Raw genomic sequence first — 13,257 nt, forward strand, 5'->3', positions numbered from 1 at the left:
TGAGCACTTGTTGGCTGCTTTTCCTTCACTCTGCGGTCCAACTCATCCCAAACCATCTCAATTGGTTTCATCCTGATGCAGCCCTCCATCTCTCTCTTTCTTGGTCAAAATAACACTTACACAGCCTGGAGGTGTGTTGGGTCATTGTCCTCCCGGAGCCACAGAACGGCCGATTCACCCCAACGCGAAACCCCCCACAAACACCTTGAAAACTTGCTCTATACAGTAACAGTGACCTCCGTCACGGCTAAAACAATTATTTCCCATAAGCTTGTACTCTCTATAGTGTGACACCATCAGCATTTAGCTACCAGCACCTGGCAGACATGTTTACATTTGGTTAGTTATATCAGTGTTATTTAGATGGAAGTCGTGAACTAAATGCTCTATAGCTAGGTAACGTTAGCAGGAAGGATGCACGCTAGCTCTTTCACTTATCCCCCGTTTCACTTCCATTCTCACGGTCTCTGCTGATGCTGCTGGCTGTTTGAGATGCTTTAGGAGGAACATCGCTGGGAGGGACAGCATCCACTTTGAGAAGAACAACTTCTTGCTGAAGCTCTCCTTCCATTGTTGATAGCAGAGTGGACGTTGTCAGGGATGAAATGTGCCCTTCAAATTGACGAGCAGACGCCTTATTCTCACAAACGTATCCCACTTTTTACTACGTTTAAAATAAAATATATAATCGTGTGACGGTGACCTTAGCGGTCATGTAGGGATTTCCCCCCTCCGAAAGTTAGAGTTGATTTGGAGAAAACTTTTAAAATAACATTATAATATTATAATAATTTATTTAATTTAGTTAAATATTATCTGGGTTTCTGGTATTGAGGGAAAAATAAGGTGCTACATTGCCTTTAAAACATCAGAGAGATGTGAGGAGAGAGGACTAGAGAAACAGAGAAACATTATTCTGAGATTCATCCAAAGCTCTCTGTAAACTGCTTGAACTCTGTCCTCCTTCAAGGACATAAAAAAAAAGAATGAATTGCTGTTTTTTGTTTTGTTATCAGCGCTTGCATCCATAGCTCCATTGATCAATTTCAGATTGGTTTAAATTGTTCCAGCCTCATCCCTCAGCTGTATATAGGGAAAAAGATTTATTGGCTGCTATTGGACTGAAAAAACGAATTAAGGATTTAGGCTTTAAAGCTAATTGAAAAAAGTAACTTGCCGCCCAACGTGTGCCTGTGAGGGCACTTGATAATGTGTCCGTGACATTGTGAAGGAGGGTGTCTGGTGCCAACTGTTGCTGCCAACTGTGAGAATAAAGGACTTTAGTCAGCTAATGCATATCCCTGCACTCCCATCGATGTTTCTGTCACAGGTCAGCAAAATCAGCCTGGTGGATTTGGCCGGCAGCGAGAGGGCCGACTCCACAGGAGCCAAAGGGACCCGGCTCAAGGTTTCTCCCTCCTCTGTCTTTCTCCCTCCTCTGTCTTTCTCCCTCCTCTGTCTTTCTCCCTCCTCTGTCTTTCTCCCTCCTCTGTCTTTCTCCCTCCTCTGTCTTTCTCCCTCCTCTGTCTTTCTTCCTCCTCTGTCTTTCTCCCTCCTCTGTCTTTGTCCCTCCTCTGTCTTTCTCCCTCCTCTGTCTTTCTCCCTCCTCTGTCTTTCTCCCTCCTCTGTCTTTCTCCCTCCTCTGTCTTTCTCCATCCTCTGTCTTTCTCCCTCCTCTGTCTTTCTCCCTCCTCTGTCTTTCTCCCTCCTCTGTCTTTCTCCCTCCTCTGTCTTTCTCCCTCCTCTGTCTTTCTCCCTCCTCTTTCTTTCTCCCTCCTCTTTCTTTCTCCCTCCTCTGTCTTTCTCCCTCCTCTGTCTTTCTCCCTCCTCTGTCTTTCTCCCTCCTCTTTCTTTCTCCCTCCTCTGTCTTTCTCCCTCCTCTGTCTTTCTCCCTCCTCTGTCTTTCTCCCTCCTCTGTCTTTCTCCCTCCTCTGTCTTTCTCCCTCCCTCTGTCTTTCTCCCTCCTCTGTCTTTCTCCCTCCTCTGTCTTTCTCCCTCCTCTGTCTTTCTCCCTCCTCTGTCTTTCTCCCTCCTCTGTCTTTCTCCCTCCTCTGTCTTTCTCCCTCCTCTTTCTTTCTCCCTCCTCTGTCTTTCTCCCTCCTCTTTCTTTCTCCCTCCTCTGTCTTTCTCCCTCCTCTTTCTTCTCTCCCTCCTCTGTCTTTCTCCCTCCTCTGTCTTTCTCCCTCCTCTGTCTTTCTCCCTCCTCTGTCTTTCTCCCTCCTCTGTCTTTCTCCCTCCTCTGTCTTTCTCCCTCCTCTGTCTTTCTCCCTCCTCTGTCTTTCTCCCTCCTCTTTCTTTCTCCCTCCTCTGTCTTTCTCCCTCCTCTGTCTTTCTCCCTCCTCTGTCTTTCTCCCTCCTCTGTCTTTCTCCCTCCTCTGTCTTTCTCCCTCCTCTGTCTTTCTCCCTCCTCTTTCTTTCTCCCTCCTCTGTCTTTCTCCCTCCTCTGTCTTTCTCCCTCCTCTGTCTTTCTCCCTCCTCTGTCTTTCTCCCTCCTCTGTCTTTCTCCCTCCTCTGTCTTTCTCCCTCCTCTTTCTTTCTCCCTCCTCTGTCTTTCTCCCTCCTCTGTCTTTCTCCCTCCTCTGTCTTTCTCCCTCCTCTTTCTTTCTCCCCCCTCTGTCTTTCTCCCTCCTCTGTCTTTCTCCCTCCTCTTTCTTTCTCCCTCCTCTGTCTTTCTCCCTCCTCTTTCTTTCTCCCTCCTCTGTCTTTCTCCCTCCTCTTCTCTTTCTCCCTCATCTGTCTTTCTCCCTCCTCTTTCTTTCTCCCTCCTCTGTCTTTCTTCCTCCTCTGTCTTTCTCCCTCCTCTGTCTTTCTCCCTCCTCTGTCTTTCTCCCTCCTCTGTCTTTCTCCCTCCTCTGTCTTTCTCCCTCCTCTGTCTTTCTCCCTCCTCTGTCTTTCTCCCTCCTCTGTCTTTCTCCCTCCTCTGTCTTTCTCCCTCCTCTGTCTTTCTCTCCTCCTCTGTCTTTCTTTCTCCCTCCTCTGTCTTTCTCCCTCCTCTGTCTTTCTCCCTCCTCTGTCTTTCTCCCTCCTCTGTCTTTCTCCCTCCTCTGTCTTTCTCCCTCCTCTGTCTTTCTCCCTCCTCTGTCTTTCTCCCTCCTCTGTCTTTCTCCCTCCTCTGTCTTTCTCCCTCCTCTGTCTTTCTCCCTCCTCTCTGTCTTTCTCCCTCTTCTGTCTTTCTCCCTCCTCTGTCTTTCTCCCTCCTCTGTCTTTCTCCCTCCTCTGTCTTTCTCCCTCCTCCGTCTTTCTTCCTCCTCTGTCTTTCTCCCTCCTCTTTCTTTCTCCCTCCTCTGTTCTTTCTCCCTCCTCTGTCTTTCTCCCTCTCTCTGTCTTTCTCCCTCCTCTGTCTTTCTCCCTCCTCTGTCTTTCTCCCTCCTCTGTCTTTCTCCCTCCTCTGTTTTTCTCCCTCCTCTGTCTTTCTCCCTCCTCTGTCTTTCTCCCTCCTCTGTCTTTCTCCCTACTCTGTCTTTCTCCCTCATCTGTCTTTCTCCCTCCTCTTTCTTTCTCCCTCCTCTGTCTTTCTCCCTCCTCTTTCTTTCTCCCTCCTCTTTCTTTCTCCCTGCTCTGTCTTTCTCCCTCCTCTGTCTTTCTCCCTCCTCTGTCTTTCTCCCTCCTCTGTCTTTCTCCCTCCTCTGTCTTTCTCCCTCCTCTGTCTTTCTCCCTCCTCTGTCTTTCTCCCTCCTCTTTCTTTCTCCCTCCTCTGTCTTTCTCCCTCCTCTGTCTTTCTCCCTCCTCTGTCTTTCTCCCTCCTCTTTCTTTCTCCCCCCTCTGTCTTTCTCCCTCCTCTGTCTTTCTCCCTCCTCTGTCTTTCTCCCTCCTCTTTCTTTCTCCCTCCTCTGTCTTTCTCCCTCCTCTGTCTTTCTCCCTCCTCTGTCTTTCTCCCTCCTCTGTCTTTCTCCCTCCTCTGTCTTTCTCCCTCCTCAGTCTTTCTCCCTCCTCTGTCTTTCTCCCTCCTCTTTCTTTCTCCCTCCTCTGTCTTTCTCCCTCCTCTGTCTTTCTCCCTCCTATTTCTTTCTCCCTCCTCTGTCTTTCTCCCTCCTCTGTCTTTCTCCCTCCTCTGTCTTTCTCCCTCCTCTTTCTTTCTCCCTCCTCTGTCTTTCTCCCTCCTCTTTCTTTCTCCCTCCTCTGTCTTTCTCCCTCCTCTTTCTTTCTCCCTCCTCTGTCTTTCTCCCTCCTCTGTCTTTCTCCCTCCTCTGTCTTTCTCCCTCCTCTGTCTTTCTCCCTCCTCTGTCTTTCTCCCTCCTCTGTCTTTCTCCCTCCTCTGTCTTTCTCCCTCCTCTGTCTTTCTCCCTCCTCTTTCTTTCTCCCTCCTCTGTCTTTCTCCCTCCTCTGTCTTTCTCCCTCCTCTGTCTTTCTCCCTCCTCTGTCTTTCTCCCTCCTCTGTCTTTCTCCCTCCTCTGTCTTTCTCCCTCCTCTGTCTTTCTCCCTCCTCTTTCTTTCTCCCTCCTCTGTCTTTCTCCCTCCTCTGTCTTTCTCCCTCCTCTGTCTTTCTCCCTCCTCTGTCTTTCTCCCTCCTCTGTCTTTCTCCCTCCTCTGTCTTTCTCCCTCCTCTTTCTTTCTCCCTCCTCTGTCTTTCTCCCTCCTCTGTCTTTCTCCCTCCTCTGTCTTTCTCCCTCCTCTTTCTTTCTCCCCCCTCTGTCTTTCTCCCTCCTCTGTCTTTCTCCCTCCTCTTTCTTTCTCCCTCCTCTGTCTTTCTCCCTCCTCTTTCTTTCTCCCTCCTCTGTCTTTCTCCCTCCTCTTTCTTTCTCCCTCATCTGTCTTTCTCCCTCCTCTTTCTTTCTCCCTCCTCTGTCTTTCTTCCTCCTCTGTCTTTCTCCCTCCTCTGTCTTTCTCCCTCCTCTGTCTTTCTCCCTCCTCTGTCTTTCTCCCTCCTCTGTCTTTCTCCCTCCTCTGTCTTTCTCCCTCCTCTGTCTTTCTCCCTCCTCTGTCTTTCTCCCTCCTCTGTCTTTCTCCCTCCTCCGTCTTTTTTCCTCCTCTGTCTTTCTCCCTCCTCTTTCTTTCTCCCTCCTCTGTCTTTCTTCCTGCTCTGTCTTTCTCCCTCCTCTGTCTTTCTCCCTCCTCTGTCTTTCTCCCTCCTCTGTCTTTCTCCCTCCTCTGTCTTTCTCCCTCCCCTGTCTTTCTCCCTCCTCTGTCTTTCTTCCTCCTCTGTCTTTCTCCCTCCTCTGTCTTTCTCCCTCCTCTGTCTTTCTCCCTCCTCTGTCTTTCTCCCTCTTCTGTCTTTCTCCCTCCTCTGTCTTTCTCCCTCCTCTGTCTTTCTCCCTCCTCTGTCTTTCTCCCTCCTCCGTCTTTCTTCCTCCTCTGTCTTTCTCCCTCCTCTTTCTTTCTCCCTCCTCTGTTTTTCTCCCTCCTCTGTCTTTCTCCCTCCTCTGTCTTTCTCCCTCCTCTGTCTTTCTCCCTCCTCTGTCTTTCTCCCTCCCCTGTCTTTCTCCCTCCTCTGTCTTTCTTCCTCCTCTGTCTTTCTCCCTCCTCTGTCTTTCTCCCTCCTCTGTCTTTCTCCCTCCTCTGTCTTTCTCCCTCTTCTGTCTTTCTCCCTCCTCTGTCTTTCTCCCTCCTCTGTCTTTCTCCCTCCTCTGTCTTTCTCCCTCCTCCGTCTTTCTTCCTCCTCTGTCTTTCTCCCTCCTCTTTCTTTCTCCCTCCTCTGTTTTTCTCCCTCCTCTGTCTTTCTCCCTCCTCTGTCTTTCTCCCTCCTCTGTCTTTCTCCCTCCTCTGTCTTTCTCCCTCCTCTGTTTTTCTCCCTCCTCTGTCTTTCTCCCTCCTCTGTCTTTCTCCCTCCTCTGTCTTTCTCCCTCCTCTGTCTTTCTCCCTCATCTGTCTTTCTCCCTCCTCTTTCTTTCTCCCTCCTCTGTCTTTCTCCCTCCTCTGTCTTTCTCCCTCCTCTTTCTTTCTCCCTGCTCTGTCTTTCTCCCTCCTCTGTCTTTCTCCCTCCTCTGTCTTTCTCCCTCCTCTGTCTTTCTCCCTCCTCTGTCTTTCTCCCTCCTCTGTCTTTCTCCCTCCTCTTTCTTTCTCCCTCCTCTGTCTTTCTCCCTCCTCTGTCTTTCTCCCTCCTCTGTCTTTCTCCCTCCTCTTTCTTTCTCCCCCCTCTGTCTTTCTCCCTCCTCTGTCTTTCTCCCTCCTCTGTCTTTCTCCCTCCTCTTTCTTTCTCCCTCCTCTGTCTTTCTCCCTCCTCTTTCTTTCTCCCTCCTCTGTCTTTCTCCCTCCTCTTTCTTTCTCCCTCATCTGTCTTTCTCCCTCCTCTGTCTTTCTCCCTCCTCTGTCTTTCTTCCTCCTCTGTCTTTCTCCCTCCTCTGTCTTTCTCCCTCCTCTGTCTTTCTCCCTCCTCTGTCTTTCTCCCTCCTCTGTCTTTCTCCCTCCTCTGTCTTTCTCCCTCCTCTGTCTTTCTCCCTCCTTTGTCTTTCTCCCTCCTCTGTCTTTCTCCCTCCTCTGTCTTTCTCCCTCCTCTGTCTTTCTCCCTCCTCTGTCTTTCTCCCTCCTCTGTCTTTCTCCCTCCTCTGTCTTTCTTCCTCCTCTGTCTTTCTCCCTCCTCTGTCTTTCTCCCTCCTCTGTCTTTCTCCCTCCTCTGTCTTTCTCCCTCTTCTGTCTTTCTCCCTCCTCTGTCTTTCTCCCTCCTCTGTCTTTCTCCCTCCTCTGTCTTTCTCCCTCCTCCGTCTTTCTTCCTCCTCTGTCTTTCTCCCTCCTCTTTCTTTCTCCCTCCTCTGTTTTTCTTCCTGCTCTGTCTTTCTCCCTCCTCTGTCTTTCTCCCTCCTCTGTCTTTCTCCCTCCTCTGTCTTTCTCCCTCCTCTGTCTTTCTTCCTCCTCTGTCTTTCTCCCTCCTCTGTCTTTCTCCCTCCTCTGTCTTTCTCCCTCCTCTGTCTTTCTTCCTCTGTCTTTCTTCCTCCTCTGTCTTTCTCCCTCCTCTTTCTTTCTCCCTCCTCTGTCTTTCTCCCTCCTCTGTCTTTCTCCCTCCGCTGTCTTTCTCCCTCCTCTGTCTTTCTCCCCTGTCTCTTCATCCTCTCCGTCTTCATCCTGTCTTTCTCCCTCCTCTGTCTTTCTCCCTCCTCTGTCTTTCTCCCTCCTCTGTCTTTCTCCCTCCTCTGTCTTTCTCCCTCCGCTGTCTTTCTCCCTCCTCTGTCTTTCTCCCTCCTCTGTCTTTCTCCCTCCTCTGTCTTTCTTCCTCCTCTGTCTTTCTCCCTCCTCTGTCTTTCTCCCTCCTCTTTCTTTCTCCCTCCTCTGTCTTTCTCCCTCCTCTGTCTTTCTCCCTCCTCTGTCTTTCTCCCTCCTCTGTCTTTCTCCCTCCGCTGTCTTTCTCCCTCCTCTGTCTTTCTCCCTCCTCTGTCTTTCTCCCCTGTCTCTTCATCCTCTCCGTCTTCATCCTGTCTTTCTCCCTCCTCTGTCTTTCTCCCTCCTCTGTCTTTCTCCCTCCGCTGTCTTTCTCCCTCCTCTGTCTTTCTCCCTCCTCTGTCTTTCTCCCTCCTCTGTCTCTTCATCCTCTCCGTCTTCATCCTGTCTTTCTCCCTCCTCTGTCTTTCTTCCTCCTCTGTCTTCCTCCCCTGTCTCTTCATCCTCTTCTTCCTCTTCCTCTCCCTCTGCTTCTTTGTTACATAGTTTTCAAGTTTCAAGTTTTCTAGTTTTCAGTCTTTGTGTAATGAATACATTTGAATGATTAAAATGGTTATATACTGCTCGTAGTGAATTTCTTGGTGTTTACCTAGGGGGGTATCTTTTTTCTTGTGAGGTGATTGAGTTGCTTTTTGCTTTCCCTTGTCCTTTTACAGGAAGGAGCAAACATCAACAAATCTCTGACCACTCTGGGGAAAGTCATCTCTGCCTTGGCCGAAGTGGTATGGATGACTTATATTTATACACATGGATCATTCATATTTTGTTTTACAATATAAGCTGGAAAATAAAGTTGATCTTTTATTATTCACTTTTGTAGGATTCTGCACAAAATAAGAACAAGAAGAAAAAGAAAGTGGAAAGTCACATCCCTTACAGAGACTCTGTGTTGACCTGGCTACTAAGAGAGAACTTAGGTAGGAACCTTTAACTTTACGGAAACTTATTACCTCACCTTGCTCAATGAACATTCAGACTAGTTTACTAACTAAGTAATCTCTGATCCCAGAAACAGGTCTAGCTGACTTCATATAAATCCTACGTACAATCCTACGTTTACGTACGTAAACGGTCTTAATCAATCTGATAGACCCTAATTCTTCTGATCTTCTGTTTTGCTCAGGGGGAAACTCTCGTACTGCCATGGTTGCTGCTCTCAGTCCAGCTGACATCAACTATGACGAGACTCTCAGCACACTCAGGTACAATCTATCTATCTATCTATCTATCTATCTATCTATCTATCTATCCATCTATCCATCTATCCATCTATCCATCTATCCGTCTATCCGTCTATCCGTCTATCCGTCTATCCGTCTATCCGTCTATCCGTCTATCCGTCTATCCGTCTATCCGTCTATCCGTCTATCCATCTCTCTCTCTCTCTCTCTCTCTCTCTCTCTCTCTCTCTCTCTCTCTCTCTCTCTCTCTCTCTCTCTCTCTCTCTCTCTCTCAATTCAATTCAATTCAAGGGGCTTTATTGGCATGGGAAACATGTGTTAACATTGCCAAAGCAAGTGAGGTAGGTAATATACAAAAGTCAAATAAACAATAAAAATGAACAGTAAACATTACACATACAGAAGTTTCAAAACAATAAAGACATTACAAATGTCATATTATATATATGCAGTGTTGTAACAATGTACAAATGGTTAAAGCACACAAGTTAAAATAAATAAACATAAATATGGGTTGTATTTACAGTGGTGTTTGTTCTTCACTGGTTGCCCTTTTCTTGTGGCAACAGGTCACAAATCTTGCTGCTGTGATGGCACACTGTGGAATTTCACCCAGTAGATATGGGAGTTTATCAAAATTGGATTTGTTTTCGAATTCTTTGTGGATCTGTGTAATCTGAGGGAAATATGTCTCTCTAATATGGTCATACATTGGGCAGGAGGTTAGGAAGTGCAGCTCAGTTTCCACCTCATTTTGTGGGCAGTGAGCACATAGCCTGTCTTCTCTTGAGAGCCATGTCTGCCTACGGCGGCCTTTCTCAATAGCAAGGCTATGCTCACTGAGTCTGTACATAGTCAAAGCTTTCCTTAAGTTTGGGTCAGTCACAGTGGTCAGGTATTCTGCCACTGTATACTCTCTGTTTAGGGCCAAATAGCATTCTAGTTTGCTCTGTTTTTTTGTTAATTCTTTCCAATGTGTCAAGTAATTATCTTTTTGTTTTCTCATGATTTGGTTGGGTCTAATTGTGCTGTTGTCCTGGGGCTCTGTGGGGTGTGTTTGTGTTTGTGAACAGAGCCCTAGGACCAGCTTGCTTAGGGGACTCTTCTCCAGGTTCATCTCTCTGTAGGTGATGGCTTTGTTATGGAAGGTTTGGGAATCGCTTCCTTTTAGGTGGTTGTAGAATTTAACAGCTCTTTTCTGGATTTTGATAATTAGTGGGTATCGGCCTAATTCTGCTCTGCATGCATTATTTGGTGTTCTACGTTGTACACGGAGGATATTTTCAAATATTAAATATTTATATATATTATATTAAAATATACAAATATTTTCCCCAGGTCCCAATGCTCCTCTCTCCTCCTCAGGTCCCAATGCTCCTCTCCCCTCCCCAGGTCCCAGTGCTCCTCTCTCCTCCTCAGTACCCAATGCTCCTCTCCCCTCCCCAGGTCCCAATGCTCCTCTCTCCTCCTCAGGTCCCAATGCTCCTCTCCCCTCCCCAGGTCCCAGTGCTCCCCTCCTCAGGTCCCAATGCTCCTCTCCCCTCCTCAGGTCCCAGTGCTCCCCTCTCCTCCTCAGGTCCCAGTGCTCCCCTCTCCTCCTCAGGTCCCAATGCTCCTCTCTCCTCCTCAGGTCCCAGTGCTCCCCTCCTCAGGTCCCAGTGCTCCTCTCTCCTCCTCAGGTCCCAGTGCTCCTCTCTCCTCCTCAGGTCCCAGTGCTCCTCTCCCCTCCTCAGGTCCAGTGCTCCTCTCCCCTCCCCAGGTCTCATCATGTCAGTGCTCCTCTCTCCTCCTCAGGTCCCAGTGCTCCTCTCCCCTCCTCAGGTCTCATCATGTCAGTGCTCCTCTCTCCTCCTCAGGTCCCATCATGTCAGTGCTCCTCTCCCCTCCTCAGGTCTCATCATGACAGTGCTCCTCTCTCCTCCTCAGGTCCCAGTGCTCCTCTCTCCTCCTCAGGTCTCATCATGCCAGTGCTCTTCTCTCCTCCTCAGGTCCCAGTGCTCCTCTCTCCTCCTCAGGTCCCATCATGTCAGTGCTCCTCTCCCCTCCTCAGGTCTCATCATGACAGTGCTCCTCTCTCCTCCTCAGGTCCCAGTGCTCCTCTCTCCTACTCAGGTCTCATCATGCCAGTGCTCCTCTCCCCTCCTCAGGTCTCATCATGTCAGTGCTCCTCTCCCCTCCTCAGGTCTCATCATGTCAGTGCTCCTCTCTTCTCCTCAGGTCTCATCATGTCAGTGCTCCTCTCTCCTCCTCAGGTCCCAGTGCTCCTCTCCCCTCCTCAGGTCTCATCATGTCAGTGCTCCTCTCTCCTCCTCAGGTCTCATCATGTCAGTGCTCCTCTCTCCTCCTCAGGTCCCAGTGCTCCTCTCTCCTCCTCAGGTCTCATCATGATAGTGCTCCTCTCTCCTTCTCAGGTCTCATCATGACAGTGCTCCTCTCCCCTCCTCAGGTATGCAGATAGAGCCAAACAGATCCGCTGTAACGCTGTCATCAATGAGGACCCTAACAACCGATTGGTCCGTGAGCTGAAAGAGGAGGTGTGTCGCCTGAGGGACCTCCTCCTATCCCAGGGACTGGGAGACATCCTCGAAAGTAAGGGATTGTCCAATCTGCTGTCCTACCACCATTTTCACAAAGGTTGACTCTGATATGGCATCCTATTCCCTATGTAGTTCCCTATGGGCCCTGGTCAAAAGTAGTGCACTATATAGGGAATTGGGGTGCCATTTGGGCCTAACTATGACCTTAAAGGGATTCTCGGGTACTTTTGTATACTTGTTAGCTAGAAGTAGTGCCCACGAGCCAAAGTAGTGTCCCTGAAAATTGTGTGCAGATATGTGCCCCACGTCATTGCTCTCTCTCTCTCTCTCTCTCTCTCTCTCTCTCTCTCTCTCTCTCTCTCTCTCTCTCTCTCTCTCTCTCTCTCTCTCTCTCTCTCTCTCTCTCTCTCTCTCTCTCTCTCTCTCTCTCTCTCTCTCTCTCTCTCTACTGTGTGTGCGTCTTGCTAGCTGTCAATCAAATGAATTGAATTGCTAGCGAGCTGGCCCATATGGAGCGAAATGTAGGGAAAGTGGTGCCAAACAGCTTCCAGAAAACTGTCGCTTTCAAACTAGGGATTTGTGTTGCCATTTAGTACGAACACGACATCTCAGTCAGAAGAGCACATTCACAATGGAAATCACTAGCTATTCACTCACTGTCCCCCAAACCTCTCTCTCTCTTTCTTCTTCTCTCTCTCTCTCTGCCTCTCTTCTTCTCTCCCTCTCTCCCTCTCTCCTTCTCTCCCTCTCTTCTTCTCTCCTTCTCTCCCTCTCTTCTTCTCTCCCTCTCTTCTTCTCTCCCTCTCTCCCTCTCTTCTTCTCTCCCTCTCTCCCTCTCTTCTTCTCTCCCTCTCTCCTTCTCTCCCTCTCTTCTTCTCTCCCTCTCTTCTTCTCTCCCTCTCTCCCTCTCTTCTTCTCTCCCTCTCTTCTTCTCTCCCTCTCTCCCTCTCTTCTTCTCTCCCTCTCTCCCTCTCTTCTTCTCTTCCTCTCTCCTTCTCTCTCTCTCTTCTTCTCTCCTTCTCTCCCTCTCTTCTTCTCTCCTTCTCTCCCTCTCTTCTTCTCTCTCTCTCTCCCTCTCTTTATCTCTCCCTCTCTTCCTCTCTCCCTCTCTTCTTCTCTCCCTCTCTCCCTCTCTTCTTCTCTTCTCTCCTTCTCTCCCTCTCTTCTTCTCTCCCTCTCTCCTTCTCTTCCTTCTTCAGTTAAGAGAAGAGTGTGTGGATTGGTCTTATTTTCCTGGCTCAGCTCTTAGGACTAGTGAATTTCAATGGCAAATTAGAGAGAATTCAACTCAGGAAATGTGAATGATTGAACCAAGTCATTTGAACAAGTCTGATTGCTATACACAGAGCAACCTAAGCTGCCATTGAAAACAGTTCCTGTTTGATTCTACAACCCTGGTTAGCATAACCAGTACGTTAGCAGCACCAGTATGTTAGCAGAACCAGTATGTTAGCAGAACCAGTACGTTAGCAGCACATGTATGTTTGCAGAACCAGTATGTTAGCAGAACTAGTATGTTAGCAGAACCAGTATGTTAGCAGTACATGTATGTTAGCAGAACTAGTATGTTAGCAGTACCAGTATGTTAGCAGAACCAGTATGTTAGCAGAACCAGTATGTTAGCAGAACCAGTATGTTAGCAGAACCAGTACGTTAGCAGCACATGTATGTTTGCAGAACCAGTATGTTAGCAGAACTAGTATGTTAGCAGAACCAGTATGTTAGCAGTACATGTATGTTAGCAGAACTAGTATGTTAGCAGTACCAGTATGTTAGCAGAACCAGTATGTTAGCAGTACATGTATGTTAGCAGAACCAGTATGTAGGCAGAACTAGTATGTTAGCAGTACCAGTATGTTAGCAGAACCAGTATGTTAGCAGATCCAGTATGTTAGCAGAACCAGTATGTTAGCAGAACCAGTATGTTAGCAGAACCAGTATGTTAGCAGAACCAGTATGTTAGCAGAACCAGTATGATAGCAGAACCAGTAAGTTAGCAGAACCAGTATGTTAGCAGCACCAGTATGTTAGCAGAACCAGTACGTTAACAGAGCCAGTACGTTTCAGAATCAGTACGTTAGCAGAACCAGTATGTTAGCAGAACCAGTATGTTAGCAGTACCAGTATGTTAGCAGAACCAGTATGTTAGCAGAACCAGTATGTTAGCAGCAACAGTATGTTAGCAGCAACAGTATGTTAGCAGTACCAGTATGTTAGCTGAACCAGTATGTTAGCTGAACCAGTATGTTAGCAGAACCAGTACATTAGCAGAACCAGTATGTTAGCAGCACCAGTATGTTAGCAGAACTAGTATGTTAGCAGAACCAGTATGTTAGCAGAACCAGTATGTTAGCAGTACCAGTATGTTAGCAGAACCAGTATGTTAGCAGAACCAGTATGTTAGCAGAACCAGTATGTTAGCAGTACCAGTATGTTAGCAGAACTAGTAT

At 48.2% G+C, this 13,257-nt stretch overlaps 1 protein-coding gene across 27 annotated transcripts in view; it reads left to right on the top strand.

The window, feature by feature from the left end:
• Positions 1-13,257, top strand: part of kif1aa (kinesin family member 1Aa) — a 246,098-nt gene that overhangs the window by 83,599 nt on the left and 149,242 nt on the right. For all 27 annotated transcript variants that reach the window (XR_011668385.1, XR_011668386.1, XM_071346549.1 and 24 more), the window contains exons 8-12: positions 1,331-1,408; positions 7,746-7,811; positions 7,910-8,006; positions 8,213-8,291; positions 10,717-10,859. Coding sequence is in view for 25 of the 27 variants with exons in the window: in XM_071346549.1 (XP_071202650.1) it covers positions 1,331-1,408; positions 7,746-7,811; positions 7,910-8,006; positions 8,213-8,291; positions 10,717-10,859 (463 nt within the window). In the remaining 2 variants the exon portion in view is untranslated. The remainder of the gene's footprint in view (positions 1-1,330; positions 1,409-7,745; positions 7,812-7,909; positions 8,007-8,212; positions 8,292-10,716; positions 10,860-13,257) is intronic.

Source organism: Salvelinus alpinus, chromosome 16, assembly GCF_045679555.1.
Source record: "Salvelinus alpinus chromosome 16, SLU_Salpinus.1, whole genome shotgun sequence".
In the NCBI taxonomy this organism is placed as follows: domain Eukaryota; kingdom Metazoa; phylum Chordata; class Actinopteri; order Salmoniformes; family Salmonidae; genus Salvelinus; species Salvelinus alpinus.